The sequence below is a fragment of the Convolutriloba macropyga genome, unplaced genomic scaffold (genome assembly GCF_964194025.1).
Source record: "Convolutriloba macropyga unplaced genomic scaffold, txConMacr16.3 SCAFFOLD_2440, whole genome shotgun sequence".
NCBI classification, from domain to species: Eukaryota; Metazoa; Xenacoelomorpha; order Acoela; family Convolutidae; genus Convolutriloba; species Convolutriloba macropyga.
In genome coordinates this window covers 6461-32500 of record NW_027451118.1, presented here as the reverse complement: position 1 = coordinate 32500, position 26040 = coordinate 6461, and the positions used below count along the sequence as shown (strand labels likewise).

The 26040-nt window shown below is 35.4% G+C and overlaps 1 protein-coding gene across 1 annotated transcript; it reads left to right on the top strand.

Moving 5' to 3' along the window:
• Positions 1-10: 10 nt before the first annotated feature.
• LOC142356415 (glycine receptor subunit alphaZ1-like) lies at positions 11-25547 on the top strand (the record flags this gene model as incomplete). Its single annotated transcript, XM_075408330.1, has 5 exons — positions 11-959; positions 1037-1167; positions 24062-24153; positions 24748-24815; positions 25327-25547. Coding segments are annotated over exons 2-5 (437 nt in total), but the record flags the coding sequence as incomplete, so codon positions are not given.
• Between the last annotated feature and the right edge of the window lie 493 nt (positions 25548-26040).

The following is a 26040-nucleotide window of genomic DNA, read 5'->3' as shown; positions in this document are numbered from 1 at the left end:
AGCGTAAAGGAAAAACATTTGTAAGAAAAACCACTTTCGGCTGAGTGATCATTCGGCTCCATGTGTACAAGGATGCGATTGAAGTGAACGAACAGTGAAAGCAAAAAAGATTTCAGCTCACATCTTCAAAAAGAATTTTTATCTCTCTTAATTCCTGCACAAATCTTTTAAGATACATACGCTCACATACAACACACAAAACTGCCATCTCACAAATGACCATACATACCAGATAAATTTTACTCGGAAATCATAGTCAGTTATTTTTGCGACCAGACATAATTACATTTATCCCCCTCCCCCTCCCGCTTTCGGCCTTTGATCAGAATTTATCACCCTTTTATTGTCTCGCGTTTTGATCGCTCGCAAATTCATTACCTATGTAGTTATTACAGCTTTATTTTACCAGATGTGAACATTTCCAGTTTTTTTTACCGTTTTTCTTTTTCAATGTCTCAACTGAGCGGTTGAAATTTTTAAACATCACTTTGTAAATTTATTTCTTCATTTGTAATTTAAAGTATGGAGTGCAAGTGTTAAGCTACTTATTGAGTACAATCCTGAAAATATATTTCTCACTTCAAAAATTATTACTGTTGAAGGAAGCAAAGAAATAATTAAAAATTCATCACATTTTGACACTTTCTGTTTTTGTTGTTTTGTTTATATCTTACATTTCAAAATGCAGCTACTGTGACAAAAAAGCAGCCAAGTGTTATATGTGCGTGGTGTTATACGGTGTTTAACTCCTAAATTTTCAGCCAGACAAAAAGATTTAACTCTGAAATTAGGTGCCAGAATTCCTTGTAGACCTTAAATTCCAACATTCGTTTTGTTTGTTTACACCACTTACTTGTATTACACGTTTTCCTGAATAACTCAAAAGGAAGGCTTGCTGACAAACTTAGCGACTACTTATAACTACCCCAGTCGTTCGAACATACACGTTACCTTTTCAGGTGCAAACGGCTCCTTAGCTGGTTAATTGAACTTCAAAGCAGTTGGCATTATTACTTATCGATTGGTTTCATTTTAGGTGACTACTTCCACCATCCAGCGTTACGCGTATTTGATTCTTTTATTAGACTGGTGATTGGTTCTGATCGAAATCATGATTTGGTGGGGGATGTTAATTACCGTGACCACAGTTTTTCAACCATCACACACGTTAGTTGTTTTTTCAAATATTTTTCATTGTTTAATTTAAATATTATTATGAAAATCATTGACTGATTGCGCAATTTTAAAACATTCCAAGAGAAATATTCAAGAAGGCTCGGGATATGTGAACCTGGAGCAGATTGTGAACACGTTTCTCTCCGTTAAATGTAAGAAAAACATGGACTGGAGACTCGGTAAAATGTGCCCGCACATTAAGTTCTCAATTTCATTGATCTGCATTTTGGTTAAAGTTTTGCGCAATAAATCATAAATAAAAATCAAAATTAAGGCTAAGTCATGTTTAAAACCTAGAAGGATGGCGGTTCAATAATGATCAGACATCATTGCAGTTTATTTCATTTTTATTACATGGGCATACAAAAAATTATCAACTCCAGGAAAAGTTTTTACAAAACAAGTTATGCGAAAAATTGGAAACCTGTGAACTTCAGCACTTTGAAAAAACAAGGAAAAACAAAATATATGGAGGCCAACAAACAACATAAGCAAACAGGAAAACGGTAGTGATTAAAGTGTACTGCACAAACAACCTAATAACTGATTTTGAAATGGTTACAACATTTGATGATATTATTGCATAGACACTGACAAAATATAAAATAGATTTTCTGATTCGCCCGATACACAGTTTTAAAAAGCTGAGCAATTATTGGCATCTGTAAACAGATTTAGGAAAAGAATTTCCGATACAAGGGGAACTAATTTTATTCTAATCTTTTTCTTTTTGGTCTAAAACGTGCCGAAAATAGAAAAACATATATGGAGCATGCCATGACAAACAGTTCAAAAACCGAGTTTTCCTAAACTAACTTGTAACATGAAACATTTTTTTTGGAGAAAAATGTATCACAAAGCACCATCTTTTCTTCTTTAAAATAGAAAATTTATATTCAACAAGTACAAATTTTTTCCTTAGCAATACAAAAATGTCCGTTTACTGCTTTTTAAAATGCATAAAAAGGAAACAGACGGCAATGCTAAAAAAAACTTAGAGAATTTATAATAAAAATGAGAATGGGTTCTTCATAGCACCAGACAAAAATTTTAGTTTTTTTTGTTTAAATAAAAATCATTTCCTTTATTATCAGAAAACTTGCACGGCAGAGTACTTCTGCTTTTGAGGGTATAATTTTTGGCTCATAAAGAAAATTTTCTTCGAGTGATTTTCAATTTCATTGAAGGCTGTTGATACGCAAACTACAGAAACGCCGGAAATTAGCTATGACTTTTCTCTGTCCCAAAAAATTTGTACTAATCAACGAATTTTCATTAAAAAACTCAAATAGTTTAGAATTGCAAAATGGAAAATGGACAAAAGCAATCTTAATGGAGAAAGCAAATAAAGTGAAAATCAATTTTTACTTGAAAACTACCAGAAGATATCATGCAGTATATGAAATTCTGTAACTTCAAATCTCACATTTGTTGCCACCGAACAGTCACACTTTATTCATTCTATTATCTAAGCGAGGCGAAACATTTGGAATTTCAGAAAAATAGTTGAGGAAAAACTTATGCAAGTTTTATTTTCAGATAAGAAGGGCATATCTGTTTCATTCTCAAATAACTAGCGATTTTTATAACTAGCAAAAAACCACTAAAAATTTGTTAATCAAAAAAAATATTTTCAATATCTGGCGAAAGTATATGCAAACTGTTTGAAAAATCACCAAAAAGAGCAAAATGTTGCACACACAACTATTTCAAACTATTTAGATAAACTCTTCGACATTTCATTGATTTATTTTTTTGTTATCTCAACCATTGGAGAAAACTTTTGTTGAAATGCAATTTTTTTAGTAAAAGATTACAATCTAATTAGACAATCTTGGTTCTTAAAAGATCATTGTTATCAGTTCAACCCATGCAATCACCCATGCAATCACACTCGTTTTCTTCTTGGAAAAATTGTTTGAGGTAAAACTTCCTGTTCTGGGCAATCAAATTTCACCCGCCACTGAGTTACAGCTAGTATGACAATGCTTTAAATTTTGAGCTCTTCACTCATTCGGTGAGTCAAAAACTTATCAGTATAGATTATCTTCCCTCATGGATAACGCACTATTCAAGGCCGACTCGCCTCTTATTTTCTGCAACAAGGATTTAAAGATTTGCTCCAGTTTCATATGTGTCTAAAATCTCGAATCCCATAAAAAGAGTATGATTGCAGACCCCCGAAATGCTGTAACAGAGACTGATTGAGGTAACCTACTGAAGGCTACCGATAACCCCGCCGGCTGCAAATTTCTGTTAGCAGCCAGAGTAGCGATTTGTTTGAGGGTCTTACGAACTGTCTCTGAAAATCCGCCAAAAGTTTCGAAAGCCAGAGGAATGAATTGAATTCCGACTTCACTACAATTCTGGGCGTACTGTTCGTACTTCCTGTCCTCAGCAGCTGACAGTGCGAAACCACTCTTCTCCGACGCATTTATAATGAGGCTTGACTGCAAGGGAGAAGTGATGGTAACGTCTAAAGCTGCTGGTTGACCGGCAGTCCATACGGGTAAGAAAATATCGCCCAGTCTGGAGTTATTGTAGGGTAGTAAACTTTTCTGTTCACATATGGGAGACAAAAGATCTCCCGAGCAAGCTCATATAATTTTGTCTCGTATACGATCATGACGAGAGATCATATCAGCGCGACCATTGCATGACACCGCATGGTCGCCCATTACATCTAGAGTCCCAGATTTACAAAGAGGACATTTTCTTTCGCTCTCGTACAATTTTACACCCAGTCGATATTTGAGAGGAACACGGAACTCATTGGAAGATAGATGTAGTCCCAGAGCTGGAATAGGGTCTGCGGATAAACAGGCACCAGACTGCGGTAGAGAAAGAGAATGTAAGCGAGCTTTTTCTCTTATGGAACTTTGTTTTCCTAACAAATTGTGGAAGGCTGAGTTATCAGGTTCCTCCTGAATTATTCTTTGAGAGGGATATGTCATCGCAATTTCGCTGAACTCTTCAGTTGACAAATGAGATGTCTTCAGTTGGATTATGGCCTGTTAATTTTTCTACAAGAACAGAGGATTGAAAAACAGATCCAATGTATGCAACCTGAACTTGATATGCTGATCGTCTTATTCCTACACCGGTTTTATTGATTGGAAGGCATGCTTGGTCCCAAGAGGTGTCTGACAACAAAACTCCAAGAATACCTTCAAATGTTGCACGCTGAACCGAATCAAATTTTCGAAGAATTTTATTTGATTCGTCCGAAGGAGAATTGCATTGCAATGAGTAGACAATTTTGGGAGCACCAGGGCAAAAACACAAAATACCAAGAGCACATTGAAGATCGTCTACATATGCTAAATTGTCTAGAAGTTCATCTAATTTTTTAACGCGTTTGAGCAAACAAGAAGAAACAAAAGCATCAGATCCTATAGCAGCTTCTAAAATTTCAATTCCATCTACACGGTTCCTCTTGATCAAACTGTCAACTTTCGTCATGCCTTCGATTGACCATAGCTCGCATTTATCCTTCCTGAGTTCTAAACCAATTTTTTTTCCTGATTCTGAGAGAATTTCTAACGCTTTAATTGTTGAAATACTTATTGAATCGAAAACGTATTTTTACTTGTTAGTTTTTCAAGGTTCAACTGGTGAATTTTGCAAAATCTGACCCGGAGAATTTTCCGATACGTTCTATGCGGTAAAAACAATTTATTTCCAACATTGATTCTGGAGTAATTTTATTACATCCGATTAATAATCCAAATGGAAATATTATGAGGCTGTGAAAAATGTCAAAATAGAAGCAAACAACAAAGTTGTTCTGTCCAAAATACATGTTTTGCTACTATTTGTGTTTTTGAATTAATTTCCTTATTTTTATACAGATTATTATTATCTTAAATTTTGATTTTATTATTTTTTCATAACCATTTTTGATCTTTTTATAAGAAAATTATTTTTCGTAATACTACAATTAGTATTATTCTTGATTTTTCCCATTTTCAATATTATCATCAGCATCATCATTTTTGAAGTTATTTTTCTTGCTATTATTATTATTATTATTGATAATCCCTTTTAGTTTTGCTGAATTTTTTTTGTTTCAATTCTGTTTTCTATACAGTATTGTTTAATCACATATCACATTTTGTGATCAAATATTTGAGGAAAAGTGAAAAACTGGTTTTTTCTTCAAAGCATCTCTAATGAAAACAAAAGAAGTCTTGTCCAAATTTGTTATGCAATTTCTAAATCATCAATATCTAAGTCATCAATAGATAGAATAAATCCTACTTCATTTGAAGTCTGCCTTATATTAAAATTTTCTGCCAGGATCTGGTAGCTTATACCACAGCTACCAGCAAGATGATGAACAAACTATTATGATTATCCCTAAGATAGCTTTCGTAAAAGGATTTGACTAAATTTCCATGCTGTTTTTTGTTAGGTTTTCGGATTCAATCGGAAGGAGGACCAGTCTAAACATTAGTTTGATCTGGAAAATCAATTGAAGAACTGAAAATTGATTGGCAAAATGATGGATGAAAATTGATTGAACAAAAAAACTGACAGTAAATTGATTGAAAAAGCATCATTTTCTTTCTGACACAATATATCTAACTGGCTTAGGTACTTCAAAACTTTTTAATGAGATTATTAAGATTTAATTAAATAATCGAAGAGAAATGTAATAAAAAACTAACTGAAAGTCACAAAATTATCCGTTGTGAAAGTTTGGAAGTAGAACTCAGTGCATATAAAAATTGAATTGATAAACACGAAACTAGATGTAAACACCGTAAATCCTAAGTGATCTGCTACTTGCAGAACTTCTACTTAAATGAGATTTGTACTATAGGTGTTACAAAAATGTGACAATATGTCAAAGTTCATCAAAGACGATGTGCAAAATTGGATTACAAAGAGCGAATTGGCCCAGTTGTTTATCAGCAAGGCGAATTAGAAGTTCCATTCAAATTATATTTTCGAAGTTCCATAAAAACCAATACCTTTGAAAATTTTCTCAAATTAAGCTAGATGTGTCTGTACCAGGATATTTGCATCAACACAACGTCAGGGCCGTTATAGGCCTATTTATTGTTTGTATTGATTGGTTATTTATAACAGTAACAAAATCAAGTAAGCAGAAATTCTAAAAAATACAATACTGGTAAGTACAGACCCCAAATCGAGCATAATTGACTGATTTGTGCAAGTGGACTTCACGTGCAATCTTAATATATCAATTCCCTGGAAAACACTAAAGTTCGTCAAATTAGCTTGGATTAAAAAATTTTGAGAGGATTAGGTCACGTTTGTCCAAAAACGCGTTTTTGTGAAAACACTGACAGAAAAGTGTAAGTGTTATTCAAAAGCAATTGTAAATAGATTTGGGGATATGAGCAATTAGATTTTGCAATTTGAGTAATGGAAGTCCCCGATTTGCAAAATTAGACTTCACAAACTGCGTAATTAGAGTCCACAATTTGCGTTGTTAGGTAGGTTCTACAATCCGCGTGTTGTCATTATTGAGTGCAGGTGAACAGATTTACAGGGATAGGGTAACGCAAATCTACTCCGTTTTTATACATAGTATGCTAAAAAGTGAACATATTTACAGGGATAGGGTAACGCAAATCTACTTTGTTTTTATACATAGTATGCTAAAAAACAACAGCTTGTAATTGCGCATAAACAACTGCATAATAATCGAGTGTTGTTGTTTTTGGAAAATGGTTTTGGGGAAATTTGTGCAATTAAATAAATTCAGAATTTTGTGCCTTTCTTTTTAATAAAAGGGGAGGTATTTAATTTTACAAATTTCCCTTCAATTAAAAAAAAATACTTTCGGCTTTTGGAGAAGAATATTTTCTCAGTTTCCATTTGCAGTTGAAACCCGTTTGGCTTGTGAAATAGATTGGGGGAAATTTTAGCAACTAAATTTTCAGAAATTTCTCCCTTTTCTTTCTAATAAAAAGAGAGGTAATTAATTTCACCATTTACCCACAATTAAAAAATAGTTTCATTAGGAACATGAGATTTTTAATTTCAATTTTTATTTTCACAATTTTCCCCCTCAAACTAGCTTTTAATTTTTGTAGATTTTTATTTTTAATTAACAGCTCTATGTGCTAATTTATGTGCTAACTGAAGTCTATTATAATCTCCTTATTTAAATCAAGTCTTAGGCAGACATATATTTGGGTTTATCGCAATTAAGATTTTGAACTGATTTTGTCGAAACTGAAAAAATCGCCCTTGACATAAATTAACATTAATTAAGAGAGACGTTATATTTGTGCTTTTAATCATCGATTAAACACGTAAGTGCATTCCACTCAAAATTGCTTTAATTAAAGCACTTTAGATTTAAAGAATGCATGATTGCTTTTTCAAGGTCTTTTAAATCCACTGACAAAATTCTGTCGGTGTAGGCCTTTAGGTATCGTAAGTATTATCCACAAAAGTGTTCTGTGGACAACAGTGACTGCTTGGCCTAAATGTAGCTCTAGTTTCCTTAAGTGAAATCTACCGATCTAAAATAAGGGAGAAATTGAACTAAATTAAGGGGTCTGTTTTGACCAGCAATATAAGCCCTTGACTTATGCAATGTTAAAAAATTTAAAATGTTGTGGCAATCTCTGATTTTTTCATCGAGTTTTGATAAATACTCATGTTCATCAAACAACAAAAGTCTTGGATTGGCCGATACTTACCGACAACGATTTATCCACTACCCTCCTTTTTCATGAATGGTTAAAAAATGAATCTATATATGTGCTCTGATTTTAATGTCTGAGTTCATCAGTCTGTTCCGTTTCTGTTTTCTTTCTTTCTCTCTTTTTTTTCTTTCTTTCTTTCTTTCTTTCTAACCGACAAAAAGTGATAGTACTAATCAGTGAAATGATTTTTGTTTTTCTAACCGCTATCAAAATCAAAAGAAATCTTTGTAGTTAAAGAATTTTTTGTACTTAAATCCCTTTGTTTTGTTTTTCAACCTGAACAGTGCTCTTTTATAATGCTAATTCGCTTAAACAAAAATTACTAAACATCACACAAGTTGCACAATACTATCATTGCGTGTTCCCCAAAATAATTTTTACAAGTCTCCTTAAGTACCTGTCCCAAGAGGTTAACTTAGTTAAGCTGGTTATAAATAGTTATAAACAGCGACAATCTCTGATGATGTCCCTGGAAAGCCGTTGGGTGTGGTTTCCAAGTCTATTTCCATCAAATTTTTCCCCGAATATGAAGTGTTTCAATTTATTTCGGAGATAAATCCATCTTGTTTATCAATATTGAGACATAAGCCCAGATCAGACGGCGACCTGTTATGAGAGGGATATTGGGCTCAATTATAAATGCAATTGAGATGGAATTACACGGGGAATATTTGCGGGCTTAGATGGCGGAGGAAACTTGATTAACTTTTCTCAATGTAGTTAATCTCAGTTAAATTTTGTTCACAGTGAAAGGCGCCTACTGGACTGAAAATAGAATTACTGTTCAAAGATGAAAAATAACATATCAAAGTCCCCTTTCCAAGACAAATTGCAATCTTTTTAACTATCGCCGGCACGAACTCTTAACCTCTTGAATTTACTGCTTGCAAAAGTTTTTGAACAGTAAAAAGTAATCCATCATGCATAGAACGTCCTAACATGAAATCAAGATTTTCGGTCCCAAAGTCTGTTAAAAGTTTTTGAACCTGTAAGACTTGCACTGGAACACAGAATCGTTTTTGTACAACGGCCAAAACACGTTCGAATCAAAACACGTTTCTATATCAAACCTGTGGATTTGTACCTTAGTCCTGTATATTTTAAATGTACGGATCAGATAAGGTTTGTCGGTTTGACGCAAACCCGAGTATTAATTGCCTAGCAACTAGAGTTGTGCTAAAGCAGTCCTCGACTACTAACTTTGCTTTTATCGAAAGGACCCCACCTTTTTCTGATAATCAGACAATAAAGCTTTGAAATAAGAAATCGAAAAGTTTTCCAAATTTTTGATTTTCGAAGACGGACTTGAGTGTCAAGGCATTTCAGAGCTGAACCCGTATATTTCAATAGTAAAAACGGAATTCCGTTCTGAAACATTGCATATGAGTTTTTAAACATTTTTGCGCAGTTTATCTTCATTATAATAATGTTGAGGTCAATGAGTTTGCACGGGCTAAATTCATCCTATAAATTCCGAAAAAAATTAAGCGCCTAAATGAAGATTGAGTAACAAAATATCATACTTTTGTATCCTCTAACTGGTAAAAACTATAGAAGTATACAGACTATTCATACTTAACCTAGCTTGTAGTTACTTCTCACAAAGCTCAGTTAGATCAGTAGTCTCGACAAACTGCGTCATTTGAATGTTAAACACCCAAGATGAAGTTCAAATCGCCCAGAAATCAAATCTTGTAGGCAGGAGTCAGACTAAACATATTATTCTTCTTTCAAATATCTTTACTCGAAAATGAAGAGTAGTCATCGAAAACGAAGAGTAGTCAGAGTTCCAGTCATCCAGGAAAAACAGAATGTCTTTACAATAATTCAGCGCTGACTTGCTCTGCCACTAACCTCCGTAAATATATTTAGACAAGTAGAATAGGTAGATGGGTAGACAGTGTGATTTTAATTTGTACACTAGAAAAAATCACACTCTAAAGCATAATTCAGCATGAAGTTTATGCTCATACTTTATCCGATCCACGGAAAATTTTTTTGAATTGGTTTTCAGTGAAGCATTTTTGTTTACTCAATCGTGTGAAAACGTTTTTCATTTGAATGTATCCTTCAATAATTGTTACAAATAATTCGAGCTGTTTTCGTTCCCATATTCGGACATTTTTTCAAAAAAATAATACTTTTGCCAATTTTGACTTATTTTGCATTCTCGTGACAATTTCAACAAATTTTTATCATTTGTGTTAGGTTTTATGAGGACAAAATGTTATTTTTTTATGGAAATCGGCATTTTCCCCTTTTTTCACATCAATTGCAGTCTAGAATGTAGTCAGTCTTTTTTTTATCATCCACCCCAAAAACTGTAAATCATAAGTTTTAGTTGAGCCGGAAAGTTGAAAACGAATTAGGCTCGGTCAGGTTTTGAACCACATGGCAATTAATTGGTAAAATTTGAAATTTTTATCACCGCGTGCCTCTTTTTCGGAGCAATTTTTAAGTATCTTAGAAAAAAGGTTTCCAGACAATTTTAATTTACATTTTTCAATTTTAATCCTACATCACACCCGTCCTATTTTTTTTCCTAATTTAAAATGCAGCAGTCCTTTTTTGGAAATGATCTCCTATTGCAGTTGGTTGTTTAGTATAAAAAAGCTATCCTGTTCTTGATATAATTTGTTAAATCACGCTTTCGCAGCTGTCCAGGTTTTCTTTTTTTCATAATTTCTATAATGAAATTGTAATTTCAAGATCTAAGATAAACACATTCTCATATTACATGAAAAAATTCTAGTTTTTTAACATGAGTGCATCTATCTTAACAAAAACCTTGATGGCATCAGATTATGTAGGCATCAGGATAAACAAAGAGCCAAGTGTTCAACAATTGAACGAAACGACTAGTCGATTATCTATACAGAGTTTTTTGAGTAAGGTACACCCATTTGGGCACCAGATTGTTATTTCATTGAAGTTGAGAATCTAGCACAGGTAATTTGGAAGCTCAACCGCAAAATTAGCTTCATAACTGAAATTAAGATATCAAAAATAAAGATTTCGTTTTTTTTTCCGAAATGTAAATCTCGGAGACTATAAATGAGGCTAATATCTCCAAGGAGGATTGGTAATGTGCTATTGCACATTAAGCTTTGTCCCCGCTTATGCACAATTTTGGCATTGTTGACTTCTAAATGGGGAACAGAAAGAAAACCCCCAAAAATTCAAGTATTTATTTTAAAAAAAAAAGGTTGGTGTACGAACAATAAGATAGCCTCCAAATAAAACAGCTCACTGAAGTAAAAACTGAAGCATTAGATTGATGAGATCTACCATTATTAAGAAATCGAGTGAAGACGAACAGACAAATCAAACATCAACCACAAACATTAATTACATCCAAAATTTTATGATCATTTAAAAAAATTTAATAACAAAGTCAAAATGGCGTCAGAGAAAACTGAAACTAAAAAAAGTAACTTGTACTTTATTAGAAAAGATATGGAAACATTACCTAAAAATGCTCGATAACAATTAGACAAAAGAAAAAAAACAGTAAAGTTAAAAAATTTGCTTATATTTTTCAAAACAATTAATTTCAAAGTAATGAAAACCCTCAGAAATCAATTGAAAACATTCCACAAGTTTATAGTCACTTATTTATCCATAGGAGAGCATTAAGACCTGTTATTATATAGCATTTAATGCGGTTACAACAAGAACAACAAATACAACAAACAAAAATTCAATTAAAACTTGCCAGAGAACGCTGTCGAAGCAGTAAAGCCAAATTTGCTTCTCATAATATGTTTGATTGCGATAATCTTGTATGTGACCTCTCATTACTGAGACGAGATAACAAGGAGACAGAAGAAAAATTGGCAAAATTATAAAATACTTTCTTACTTTTCGATCAAAAAAATTTTTTTTCCTAAGTCATGAAAGCCATCAGCTACAAAATGCAATGATTTATTAGGTTTGTTTATTCGTCTTCAGGAAGCTCTTGAGACTTGTAAATTTTTAGAATATGTCTTACGTTTACAAAGAGAACGCCAAATACAGACAAATATCAAAATATTTACTCTTTTGTGGACATTCCGTGTCGAAGCCAGTGAAGTCATAAAGAATTTTTTAAAAGCATTATATTTTCTGGTCTAATCAATCCCTTGTGACACTTTTCCTTGACACCAATAATGTCATATATGACCTGCAATTAATGAGACTAGGTAACAAATCGACAAAAAAAGAACAAAATTGCGAAGTTAAAAAGTGTTCTTTGTTTGTTTTTGAAAAAATTGTAATCAAAATTCAAGAAAACCATTAGCTGTCAACTCAAAACAGAATATCGGCTCATCTATTTATCCATAAAAAGCCAATAAAACTTGTTATTATACAGAAAATTTCATACAACTAAAAAGACAAAGTTAAAAACAACAGTTAAGGACAAAATTAAAGATTCAGATAAATTCTTTGTGAAATTGGTGTTAAAACCGTTAATACCACAATCTATATGTTTGAAGATTTTGACAAGTTCAATGGTGCCTTACTTTGAACCCCAATAATCTGATATGTGCACTGTCAATAATGTAATAATGTGAAAAAACAAGAAAACGTTAAAAGTTGGAAAATGCCTAAAATTAAAAAAAAAACTAGTAGTATCAAAGGCAGAAAACCATAAAAAAAGGCGTAAAACCGTAATAAAGATTAAATTTTAAATCAGTAGAAGAAAGTCAGTCTCTCTTTGCTGACACTGAGCTACCAGTTGACTAAATTAAGAAAACAATAGAGGCAAAGTTCGTAAGCCACTATTTATTCAAAAATCAAATCATTTTAAATGTCACCATGAGATTGTAAACGACCATGAGATTTCACGTAAAGAAACTGAATGCATTAATTTAGAGCTGCCTAGGAAGCCAATTGGACCTATCGTCAGTGGGCTTTGATTTGAAATGATCAATTCTTTAATTAAAACAAAAAGGATCGAATAATTTTTTTTTAAACGAAGGAGTGGTTTTAATCTGAATTCTTTTTGGATTGTAACGGCCCAATATTGGTCCAAATCTAGCCCTACTAATCGTGTTTGCCCATTAGGAACACTTAATTTTTCACATTTTTCGAACACTTAGGAAGCCAATTGGACCTATCGTCAGTGGGCTTTGATTTGAAATGATCAATTCTTTAATTAAAACAAAAAGGATCGAATAATTTTTTTTTAAACGAAGGAGTGGTTTTAATCTGAATTCTTTTTGGATTGTAACGGCCCAATATTGGTCCAAATCGAGCCCTACTAATCGTGTTTGCCCATTAGGAACACTTAATTTTTCGAATGTTATAGATATAAATAATTTGTCAGTAAAAATCAAAAATAAGTTCTGCGTTTTTGATAATCAACGAATAAAGTTAGCGAAAAACGGCAAAATTTTAATTACAGAGCACTATCGATGGAAATGGAAGTCGCACTAGCCCACTTTTGAGTTCAAAAAGTTTGTGATAGCGGTTTTTGGGTGCGTACTTCCGTCAAATTTAATCAAATTGGACTAAAAAAAGCTTATTTCATGCTGTTTTTGATGAAATGGCCTGAATTGTGAAACATTTAGCCCCAAATTTTTGCCAAAAATTTGAATGAAACACTCAGCAATATTTTTGTCTGTAAAAACAAAATCAATAACACTATTCTTTAAAATTTTTACTAATATTAGCAAATTTGAAGATCTGTTAGGCAAAAACTCCGGAAAATGTGAACAAAATTAACGTAAATCGGTCTAATATTCACAAAAATTTAAACATCGATAACTCGCTCTAAGAAACAACATTGATGAAAATCTCTTTTTTTCCATATTCTACGCTGGACAGGCTAGACCACTCACAACTCTCTACGATGAATATAAAGGTCGGTCAAAACTAAATGAAGAAAATTAAACCCATCTGAGCATATAGTTCCTCCCCACCTCAACGGGGGTCGGAACAATCCATTTAAAAGCTCTATGTATAGCAGGGTCAGATGGGCAACAAAACTTGCAGAGAGGACCAAACAGGCGTCTGTTCCCATTTGATACGGTTGAATACACAGAGTTGAAAATGTTGAGGATGCAGGAATTCGATGAAATTAAAAACATAGAAGGACAAGTTCTGAACTATAATCCAAAAAACATAATTGGCTTACAACTTGACTATTGCGAATTTTGGGTTAAGAAAATTTTTTGATAGCCGACGAAGCTTTTGTTAGTCATAAGCAAAATTAAAAAAAAAGGAGAATGAGGACTATAACAAAAAGTATTTGTATATATCTACCCAGTGAAAAGAATGAATCTTAGAAAACTTAAAGCAAAAGAAATGGTTTTCAACTAGCTAATATGGCGTGTCTACTTACCGTTAACTTATGCATTGTAAAGTGCATAAATAAACTTACTATTAAACTGAAAAAAAATTTGAATTTGCGAGAAATGTCATTTTTTTGACATAGGTATGTCAAGAGTATTAACTTGTTTTGGAAACGTTTATTTAACGACGCGGAATGATATTCCCCAGACGACGTTTTTCCAGACATAATTCCACAACCTCAAGCAGGGTTACCATAAAACATTTCACACAATTTATGACGAAGACTTTGCTATCTGTGAATACATATGTCACTATGCAATTCAGTTAACAATTGCATGAATTAAAGAAAAAGCTCATTTGAAGTAATTGTGTTGTCATTGGATGTGCCGACGGACCAGTGAAACCCAAAAAACATTATGCAAGTCCTGAAATACCACTGTAGACAGAAAAAAAATAGCAATTAAACTGTAGAAAACAGAAAAATTCGTATCGTCAAGAAGTATTATTTTGAATATAATGGACAAACAGAGCCGCGCTAAAGCATCAGAAGCTATCCAAAACATAAATGTTGGGTTATGAACTTTCGCAAGCGGAATAAAAAGCGTTTTTAACTAAGTAAAAGAATTAATTTCTCAAAAATGAGAGAATAACAAAATGATATTTTACAGTAGAATTTAGAGATTTACAGGAGAGATCTGATTATTAGATCAAGATGGTGATTTGAATTTGGGGATGAAAAAGGACTCAAAAATCAGCTGTATATATACCCATTATCAGTGTGAAAAAGTCAAGATACAAAACTAATCTTAGCACCGTGACTTATAGTGGGGGTCGCAAGGGTTACCCAATATGGTTTGCTTCTGCAAATAATTCGCAAAGGGAACCATAAATGGAATGCATTTGCACTTTTCTAAGAATTCATTCACACTTCCGGAGATATCATCATCATTTAATACATGCTGGGAAGATTTTACATCAATTAATCTAACTCTAATAATAGTTATCTAGATTCACCAATTTGAACCGAATATTGATTCTCAGCACCATTTCTTGACGATTCATTTATAATTTCTTTGATCAAAATCATATTGCTTGTCTTTCTAATCTGGTAAGTCAAACTTTCTTTCTAATTCTCACTAAGTTTAAGACTATAGTTTGATCGATATTCTAACACCCCCACTCAGACTCGAGCTGATTGCGTAGAGTCTGCTCCCATCAAAACTGCTCTGAATGTTTCCACTTTCGAAACGGGTAAGGACTTTGTGAAGATGTCCGCTGCCATTTTGTCTGTAGGGACGTAATGAATTGAAATAGTCCCATCCTCAGTCTTGTCACGAATGAAGTGGAACTTTGTCTCGATGTGCTTGCTCCTCTTGTGCATGACTGGGTTTTGGCAAAGTCTGAAACAACTTTGGTTGTCCTCTCCAATTGCTTTTGGACGTTTCTGTTGGATGCCAAAATCCTCTAGAAGTTGATTCAGGTAGAGTGCTTCCTGAACTGTTGCTGCCATGCCCTGGTATTCTGCTTCTGATGAAGAAAGAGCAACTGCGGCCTGCTTCTTGACACCCCAGCTGAGTGCTGCGCCACGTCCGTTGAGCTTGAAGTAATAGCCCGTTGTTGATTTTCTGTCGTTCACGTCTCCAGACCAGTCTGCATCACTTTCCCCCACTAAATCATAACTAGCCTCTTTTGTCTAAGTAAGTTTTAAACCTTTTGAACCTTGAAGATATCGCAGAAGTCGTTTTCCGCACATCCAGTGTTGATTGGTAGGTGCATTCACGTGTCTGGACAGAACGTTGACTGTGAACATGATGTCTGGCCTCGTCTGTTTGGCCAGATACAGAAGTGATCCAACCAAGCTTCTGTAGATCCTCTGGTCCACTTCTTCGTCTCCGTTCTGTGCTGTCTGAAGTTTCAAATTCAGATCAGCTGGAGTTCTTGAGGGTTTGGATTGATCCATTTGAAACCGCTCAAGCATTGTTTCTATGTAGCGTTCTTGGTCGACTGTGACTTTGTCCTCTTCTCGTCTGATTCTTAGACCCAGAAACCAGTGTAGTCTCCCTCTGTCTTCCATGTGAAAGGTTGCTTCTAGTGCCTTCTTGACATCAGAGACCACTGTCATACTTCTTGATGGTACTATGATGTCGTCAACCCAGATCAAGATGAAGGTGTGATCCTCTGCCTCTGATCTTGCAAACAAGCAGTGATCGTTCCTGCTTCTGGTGAAACCCTGTCTCAGTAGGAAGTTTGCCAGCTCTTTGTACCAGTTGTTAGCAGCCTGTTTCAAACCATAAATTGATTTATTTAGTCGACATACTAACTTCTCCCCATCTGATCAGCGTTTTACAAACTCCTGTGGCTGTTCCAGATACACTTCTTCCTCGATTGGTGAGTGCAGGAAAGCAGTCTTGACATCAAATTGGTGCATCACATGGCCCTGCTTCGCTGATAGCTGAAGTAGAATCCTGAATGTCTCTGGCTTACTGGTAGGCGCAAAAGTCTCAAAGTAGTCCAGTCCTTCCTCTTGTTTGAAGCCTTTCGCCACATAGCGCGCTTTGTATTTGTCCACTTGACCACTGGGTCCCAATTTCACTTTGTAGACCCATTTGCCCGGTATGACGTCCCTGTCTGTGGGTGGTCTCACTAGGTTCCAAGTCTCGTTGTCTTGGAGTGCCTTGACCTCGTCCTTCATTGCCCGGTGCCGCTGGTCCCAATCATCACCTTGCTTGGCTTCGTAGACTGTTTTGGGTTCCACATAGTCGCCCTCAGTCACAGCAAGATGGGTCCTGACTTCTCCAAAAAATTACGGAACATTCCTTGCTCGTGTCCCTCGTCTGGGCTCTGCTCTGTCCGCGTGTTCCAGTGCATCTTCATTGAAGCCAACTGTCTCTAACTGTGAGAAGTCTTCTGTGTCACTGTCTTCCAGTGACTCTGAGTCTCTGTAACACCCTCTTGTTGCAGTAGATCCTTCATCTAGTGCTGTTTCTCCAACATCCGAGGCCTCTTGTCTCAGTGTTGTTTCTTGAGTATTCACGCTCCCTGCGTCATGCCACTCCTCCTTTATTGCAGTAGATGTGTCCTGTCGTTCTCTGTCGCAACCATCATCTGGGTGCCAGATTCCCAGTTCGACTCCCAGACCCATCATCTAGTAGGTCAGCCGTTTCTTTGTTGTCAGGGATTGAGCCCACTTCAGACTCCTTGATGATCACATCTCGAACTGCCATCACCTTGCGTGTGTTGGGTATGTACACCAGGTATCCGTTTTCTCCTCCAGTGTAACCCACAAACTTTCCTTCCAGTGCCTTGGGTTCAAGTTTGCTGACTTCTCTGTCCCTCTTCCTCATGAAGACTGTGCAACCAAAAATAGATAATTTACTAATTGAAAGCTTAGGTTTTATACCTCTCATCAGCTCTGCTGGGCATTTTCTTCTCCTCGTCTCACAACCAAGTTTCTGATCCTTGCTGCGTGAAGAATTGCTGCTCCCCACATCATCTTGGGAAGTCCTGAGTCAATGAGCAAACATCTTGCCATCTCCAGCAGTGTCCTGTTGCACCTCTCAGCTAACCCATTCTGTTGTGGCGTCTCCGGTATGGTCATCTCCTGTAGAATGACTGCATCTAAGCAGTACGTCTTGAACTGCTCTGAGAGAAACTCCTTCGCATTGTCTTGCCTCAGCTTCTTGGGCGTCCCCACACTGAGAACAAATTTCTTCAGGCTGGCCAGTGCTTCACTCTTTTCCTTAAGCAAGTCCACAAACACAAAATTCGTGTACTGGTCTGCACACACTATGCAGAACCGGAACCCTGACAGTGACTCTACTCTGAAAGGTCCCATCACGTCTGTGAAACCCTCTCCAGCTTCTCTTCTGCTTGGGACTCTGCCACTCTTGGTACTGGAGTCTTTGTGATCTTGGCCAATGCACACACATTGCATACATCATCGAGTTCCCCCCACTGTCTCTGGTGCATTCCTGACCACATCCGCTTGATTCAAATGACCCAATCGTCTGTGCCACTTCCTTGCACTGTCAAGTTTCACGCTGTTGGAACTCATCTTGAATTCTAGAACGCTGCAGGGTAAGTAAAACAAATTTTTTCTTGTGTTAGTTTTACCCGAGTTACCTTCTGGAGTTTCATGCAGCTGTTTCCTCTCTCGAAAGTGAAGCTATATCCCCACTCCGTGCATCTTGAGACTGATAGGAGGTTTGAAGAATAGTCCGGCACACACAGAACTTTTTTGAGTTCGCATTGGAATTCCTCTTTGTTTGAGGGTATGCTGATCCTCACACAGCCTCTGCCCACCACTCTGGAAGCCTCTCCGTTGGGATTTCTGACCACTGATTGAATGGGCACAAAGTCCAGGAACGCATTGATGTTCGTCACTATGTGATCTGTACAACCACTGTCCAATAGCATGCCTGCTGTCTTCCACTGGGTTAGAGCTGCCCAGCATTCCTCGTCTGGTGTAGCCAATGTTGGACCCATTGCCACTGACTCATGTTTGCCTCCATCTCGTTGTCTCTTGCATGCCCTGTGTAGGTGACCCTTCTCACCACACTTGCTGCATTGTGCTGTCTCCTTCCTCCTGCAGTCCTTGGCAAAGTGTCCAGGGATCCCACACACAAAGCAGTTTCCTTTCTTGGGTCCCTTCTTGAAGTGACGCTTCACTGCCAGTGCCACTGAACCACTTTGTCCCTTGTGTCTCTGCACCGTGCTCTCATGAAAGTTCTGCAGCCTTTTCCTCAACTCTGTGAAGTTCGTTGACGGGTTGAAGCTTTCCTGTATAAAAAAAATTTCATACCTCATTGGCAGACCATTGAGGACCAAGGCGTTGAAGAGGGTCTCTGAGACTGTTTCTCCTGCTTCTTGTAGCCTTGTGAGCAACTCCTGTCCTCTGATGAAGAAGCTGTCTAAATCCTCAGAATCCTCGAGCTGCAGTCAAGCAAGCTGTGCCACTAAAGTCACAACTGTCGGCGTCTCCACACTCTGAAATCTCTCTTGCAAAAGCTTCCAAGCCTTTGCTCCATCTCCAATGCCATCATCTCCCACACAGTCATGTCTCATCAGCATGAGGGTTGTTGCATCTAGAGTCAGTGCCAGATGGCACCACACATTGTTCCGTTTCTCCTTGATGTCTGCAGCTTCCTTCTCATATGCATCCTTCAGCACCTTGTATTTCTTCTTCTCATTATTGGTTGCCCCATTGGCCAGTGGCGCAGGCTCATTGGGTTGCTCCTCTGTCCCCAGTAGTCATTTGTAGAGTCCCTTCGTCTGCATCATCGCCACAAATCTTGTGCTCCAGATCGGAAAGTCCTGTGCCTTTCCTGTGTAGGTCAGCAGCTTCACTGTCTGTTGATCCATTGAAGTTTGAGCAGGCAAAACAGTTGTGAAAAGAAAAGGTACTAAGCAGAAAAGGATTATGACTGTCAACGACAAATTAGTTTTGTTTTGGAAATTAATTTTATGACTTAGAAAATTGCTGGGCCCAAAATTAAAAAAAGGAGAATGAGGACTATAACAAAAAGTATTTGTATATATCTACCCAGTGAAAAGAATGAATCTTAGAAAACTTAAAGCAAAAGAAATGGTTTTCAACTAGCTAATATGGCGTGTCTACTTACCGTTAACTTATGCATTGTAAAGTGCATAAATAAACTTACTATTAAACTGAAAAAAAATTTGAATTTGCGAGAAATGTCATTTTTTTTGACATAGGTATGTCAAGAGTATTAACTTGTTTTGGAAACGTTTATTTAACGACGCGGAATGATATTCCCCAGACGAAGTTTTTCCAGACATAATTCCACAACCTCAAGCAGGGTTACCATAAAACATTTCACACAATTTATGACGAAGACTTTGCTATCTGTGAATACATATGTCACTATGCAATTCAGTTAACAATTGCATGAAATAAAGAAAAAGCACATTTGAAGTGATTGTGTTGTCATTGGATGTGCCGACGGACCAGTGAAACCCAAAAAACATTATGCAAGTCCTGAAATACCACTGTAGATAGAAAAAAATAGCAATTAAACTGTAGAAAACAGAAAAATTCGTATCGTCAAGAAGTATTATTTTGAATATAATGGACAAACAGAGCCGCGCTAAAGCATCAGAAGCTATCCAAAACAAAAATGTTGGGTTATGAACTTTCGCAAGCGGAATAAAAAGCGTTTTTAACTAAGTAAAAGAATTAATTTCTCAAAAATGAGAGAATAACAAAATGATATTTTACAGTAGAATTTAGAGATTTACATGAGAGATCTGATTATTAGATCAAGATGGTGATTTGAATTTGGGGATGAAAAAGGACTCAAAAATCAGCTGTATATATACCCATTATCAGTGTGAAAAAGTCAAGATACAAAACTAATCTTAGCACCGTTATTTATAGTGGGGGTCGCAAGGGTTACCCAATATGGTTTGCTTCTGCAAATCAGTCGCAAAGGGAGCCATAAATGGAATGCATTTGCACTTTTCTAAGACAAAGTTCATTCACACTTCTTTTCTATTCTTTTCTATTCATTCACACTTCCGGAGATATCATCATCATTTAATACATGCTGGGAAGATTTTACATCAATTAATCTAACTCTAATAATAGTTATCTAGATTCACCAATTTGAACCGAATATTGATTCTCAGCACCATTTCTTGACGATTCATTTATAATTTCTTTGATCAAAATCATATTGCTTGTCTTTCTAATCTGGTAAGTCAAACTTTCTTTCTAATTCTCACTAAGTTTATGACTATAGTTTGATCGATATTCTAACAAAAAAAATGCTCAGGATAGGTAAAACTTTTTATGAGCTTTTGGCGTCAAATACTGAACACTGCTCAAACGAAATTTCATTGATCACAGTAATCAGAAATAACAAGAAATAACAGTTTTTCCAGCCGAGCTCTACAGACCAATCATAAATCAAATTAATTTAAAGCGCTGTAGAAATCCAAGTGAACACTTGAGAGATTTTACAACAGCAGAAACGTTAAAATGTAGCAAATTTAGAGAAAAAAAAGGAAAAATTCAAAAGTTGTACAAGATCTTGAGGCAAACGTCTTCAAAACCTTTCTTGTACTCCTGAGACTTACTCTTTCGCCCACACAAGCTTGTAAAAATTTTTCTCAGCCTTTGTCTAAAAAATCGCAAAGACTTTAATGAAAATTTTCAAAGCATGAGAAAATTGCAAATTTAATTGCAATAGATTAAATTAATGCATAAACCTCATAAAACAGGCTTGAGAGGCACTCTTCCATATAATAGACTTCAATTAAATGTTATCAACTACAATGGAAGACACGTGCAACAGATATTTGAACGTCGGAAAAAAGTTGAAAGGGCTCAAAATAACGAACAACTGAAAAAAGCAAAATAATTCTGAAAACTTTCTAAAAATTCTTGGTACTCAACTCTTTAAAAGCAATACTGAGTAAAATAAGTGTGCAAAAAAAACACACACTGAAGCACTGCGGAAAAATTTAATTCCTCCTGGAACTCAGAATACCCGAAAAAAAACTGACAAAAAGTTACAACTGTGATATAGTTGATGAATTGTCTTTAACGAACAGACATAAAAACTAACAAAATTGGCAAATAATTCAAAAAAATTACAGCAATTAGGGCTCAAAACTTTCAAACCTGACAATCAACTGTGTATGCAAGGCGTCCAAATGTCAACATTTTAAGCAATTTTTTTTGGATACTGTTAAACCATTTGTTGGTTTCATTTTTTGAATCAAAACTTTGCCAGTTCTGACAAATTTCCAAAGCTGAAAGTCATACATTCAAATGTGAGAAAACGCAAAGAAAAACAGAGCACCAACACTGTCCAAAATCTTTGAGTTGTAAGAAAAAAGATGGTGCACCAATAAAATCCAATTTAATTATTTTAAGATGGGGAAGCAATACGCAAATCAAAAAGATTGTAAACAAGATAGAGCACATACGCAGCCTAAAATTTTTGCAATGTAAAGTATTGGTAGAAGACCGGTATCAAGTCCTTTCAGCTATTGCTAATCAAGTTTTTGAAAAGAAGTAACACCAAATTAAAAAAAAAAACTTGAAAAGATATATTTGAATTACAACACAATCAAACCAACTAACTCCGAGAGGCAGAAAGTACTGTTTAAAAATTCCAGCAGGGAGATATGGGAAAAATTAACTCAAAACTTTGACTCAAAAAGTTAGTTTTCATTGAGATTAGAAGAAAAAAGAATGAAGAAAATAGCAAAAACTGAAATATACGCTAATATTTTTTAAAAAAATTTCGGTGTCTGAGTAAAAAATTTTTGTAGAAGCAAAAAGAAACAACAAAATTTATTTATGTTTAATCATCTGCCTCTTGTAACATTCATTAATAGCTAGACTCTATCATCTAAAACCAAAATTAAGTTTTACTTGAGCCCTCCAGTGTATAACAATGAGGCTTGTCAGTGTTGCGAAAAAAAACAGTAGACAGCAAACATGCAACAATTACACAAAAAGAAAAAAATTCGAAAGCATTTGATACAAGCACATTTCGATGGGATTAATGAAAGTATCAGCTATCAGCTGCTAGCTTTCAATAGTTCTACTAATGTCTCGTTAAAAGCAAATCACAGTTGAGACTAAGTGTTTTGAAAACAAAATGAAAAAATACAAAAAAGAACAAATACCGACAGAATTAAATAACTCACTAAAATTTTATGAAAACAAATTTTGGTGATGTCGTAAAAAATTGTGTCACAAAAGTAATTTCATAAAAATGATCCATTGCAAACATTAAATTTGCTTGTTTGCTTGTTTAAGCAGCTTCCAAACACCATGGGGAACTGTTGAGAGTAGATGTCACGACAACCGAACCACAATAAATACGCGCAAAGCTTAAGAAACTCTAATGTTTGGGTCTTTCCAATCATACCCCCAGTTTAGTGGTCAGATACCTTATAGCCCCCATCATGGTAATTATACCACAATGGGGGGCTATAATGGGAAATACCATAATGTTTTATGAAAACAGATGATATCAAATTTATAAAAAAAATCATTAGATAAAAAATTTTTGGACGAAAAATCCAATTGCATCAGAAGATTTTTAAATCAAAATAATTATCATTATTCACAAAAAGGGAAGAGAAAGAAACAAAAGTCAAATTGCCGCACCTGAGAACAACTGTCTTACAAAAATAATGCTAAATTATTAAATTTTGCAAGACACATGCTGAAACCGTCAAGATAAAAACTTCAGTTAGTTTTTATCGCTTTTAAAAAATCAAAAAAAGAAAATTTTGACAAGAATTTCAATTTTTGTTGCATATATTGGAAATTTTTGAAAATCAGTAAAAAGCGATTAAAATTCGAGAAAATCATAACCATGTTCAAAAAACTTAAACCTCCACAGCTCCTCGCTCAATAATATTAATCTACTCTTGACGGACTTTCTACTGATACCGCTCTCAAATTTCTTCCATAATTGACTGAAAAAAATTGCTCATCATACAAAAAAATCATACACTTTGGGAGTCGGAGCAATGAAACTCCAAATCAGATCAATGCTTCTCATAGCTGACCTATCAACCGGGAACAGATAGATCGAATCAGTTCAATTGCCATGCTGAATTTTTACACACCAATTTGTAAGCGGGTTTTGATTTTCTACCTAAAAACATGTGTTCAGTTATAGCGTATTTTATTAAGTAACTTTTAGTAATTTTACGTACTTCAAGCTTTGATTGGATTGGACGCTTTATTAGCATATTTACTTGCTCTGACGGAATCTGGACTCCAATTATATTTTTTCGGAACCAGTAGCTTAAAATTAAAACCAAAAGCTTAAATATTCGAGAACCAAAATCCTTTATATACAGATCAAGTATCTACTAATATTGATTTAAACCTAAATTTGAACTAACTCTGCACTTGTAGTTAATTTTAGAAAAGCCATCAATCCCGATGAGGAGATGTTCACTGAGTTTCTTAACAACTTGCTCGATGGATACGATGGACGAATCAGACCCAATTTCAACGGTAACGCTTACTCGTCTATATGTTTAAAAATGAATAAAAATGTTAGAATGTTATTAATTCATTAAAAATTTATAGTTTTTTTTGTAGGAATTCTCTCTTTAGTACCGAATCATTATAAAAACTAGAACCAGAAGTTACACGATATTACAACGCAAATACAGACCTGAAATGATGCTGGCTGTGTGCCAAAAAGGGATTTTCCTAATTTTGTTGAACTGCGTTTCGTTCATAATCCGAATCCGGTTACCAAATCCGATAACTGAATTCCAAAATTTGTATAACCAAGTTTTAAATTTTAAAAATCCCCATTACGTGCTACTGAATTCCACGGTTTTGTAGCTAATTTTACACTTAATTGTAATCGGATTAAATGAGTACTAACTCCGTTATCAAATTGGAGTTATAATTTGAGAAGTGACTTCAAAAATTCGGGAAAAAGAAATGAAGGATACTTCAGTTATGGAAACAAAACCTCACGACATTAACAAAAACTGGAACTGCAACATCAAATCTTAGCAATAAATGATTGACATGTGCATTTTTGGATTCTCGAGATGATCGCTTTTCGGATCATAAACATTTTGTTGATTTCAGGTGACCCGGTGGACGTCGAATTGTCCATTCATGTCCTTTCCCTGGGCTCAATTGCTGAAACAACGATGGTACGAAACTTAGCTTCTTTTCTATATCACACCTGGTTTATGATAAACTTTATACAATGGCGAAACAATTCTGGGTTTAAATAAAGGGTTTTTGAAAATGGATGATTCTCCACATTTAAACCATTGCCCAGAACCTCTCAATTAACCACTCATATCTTCTTGTCTTGGCCATAATAAGAGGGGGGGGAGGAGGGGGGGGGGAGTGATAACAGTTCACTTCCTATTATGGATATATCAAACCAAAACAGACCTTATTTGGCAAATGTTGCAACATTTATGTATTCGAAATGACAGCGAAGACATTAAAAAGTTCTGAAACAGTGCTCCTCTTTTTATTCTATTTAAGTCAGTTTTTGATACTTAAATCTCTGGATTGGATCGAGAATTCCATTACAATTAGAGAAACATCTCAAATTTAAGGTATTAGAAGATCTTATCCACCAACGATCTGAAGATAACTGGAATCACTAGTTTGCTTTTGACATCTTATCTTTATCAAAAATAATTTCAGGATTACAAGGCAACAATTTTTCTGCGTCAAATATGGGTGGACCCAAGACTCAGTTTCTCTCAACTTAATTCGAGTGTGAGTTTGACCCCCTCCTTTCTCAAGAAGCTGTGGGTTCCAGATGCCTACATTATCAACGAGAAGGAGGCCAACTTTCATCATGTCACCACTGAGAACAAACTGGTCAGGTTGTCACCCAATGGGGAGGTACTCTACAGTGCAAGGTCAGTACTCGATAAATAGTAGGATTCATATCCGAAAGTAAATAAGGCTTTTGGGGCAACTGAGCATAATACAAACCGTACCGACGCAGGTTTGGACCTCGATTTATGAAAAGACCATGCTCAACCCAATTAATTTATGAACTGACCTTAGAGCACCGCTGGAATTTTTTTTGGCTGGACTAAAATTATTCACGCTTGGATTCTGCTCAACCCAAATGATCATGCTGGACTCTTTGTTGACTATAATTTTCTACGCTGGTTATCAATGCAACCCAAAGTATGACGCTCGACAGCTTCTCGACTCAAAATACAGAGTTCCAAAGATTGGGTCGAGCTATTGTCAAACCATGAGTCGAGGAAAAGTCTTTTCCCGTACCCTATAGTGTCATACTATATCAGAACTGAATCATTAAAAATTACATTCTGCACTTTTGGATGACCGTGTTTCTGATCATGTCACTTTTAATAAATTACAGAACCATCTCCAGTATGA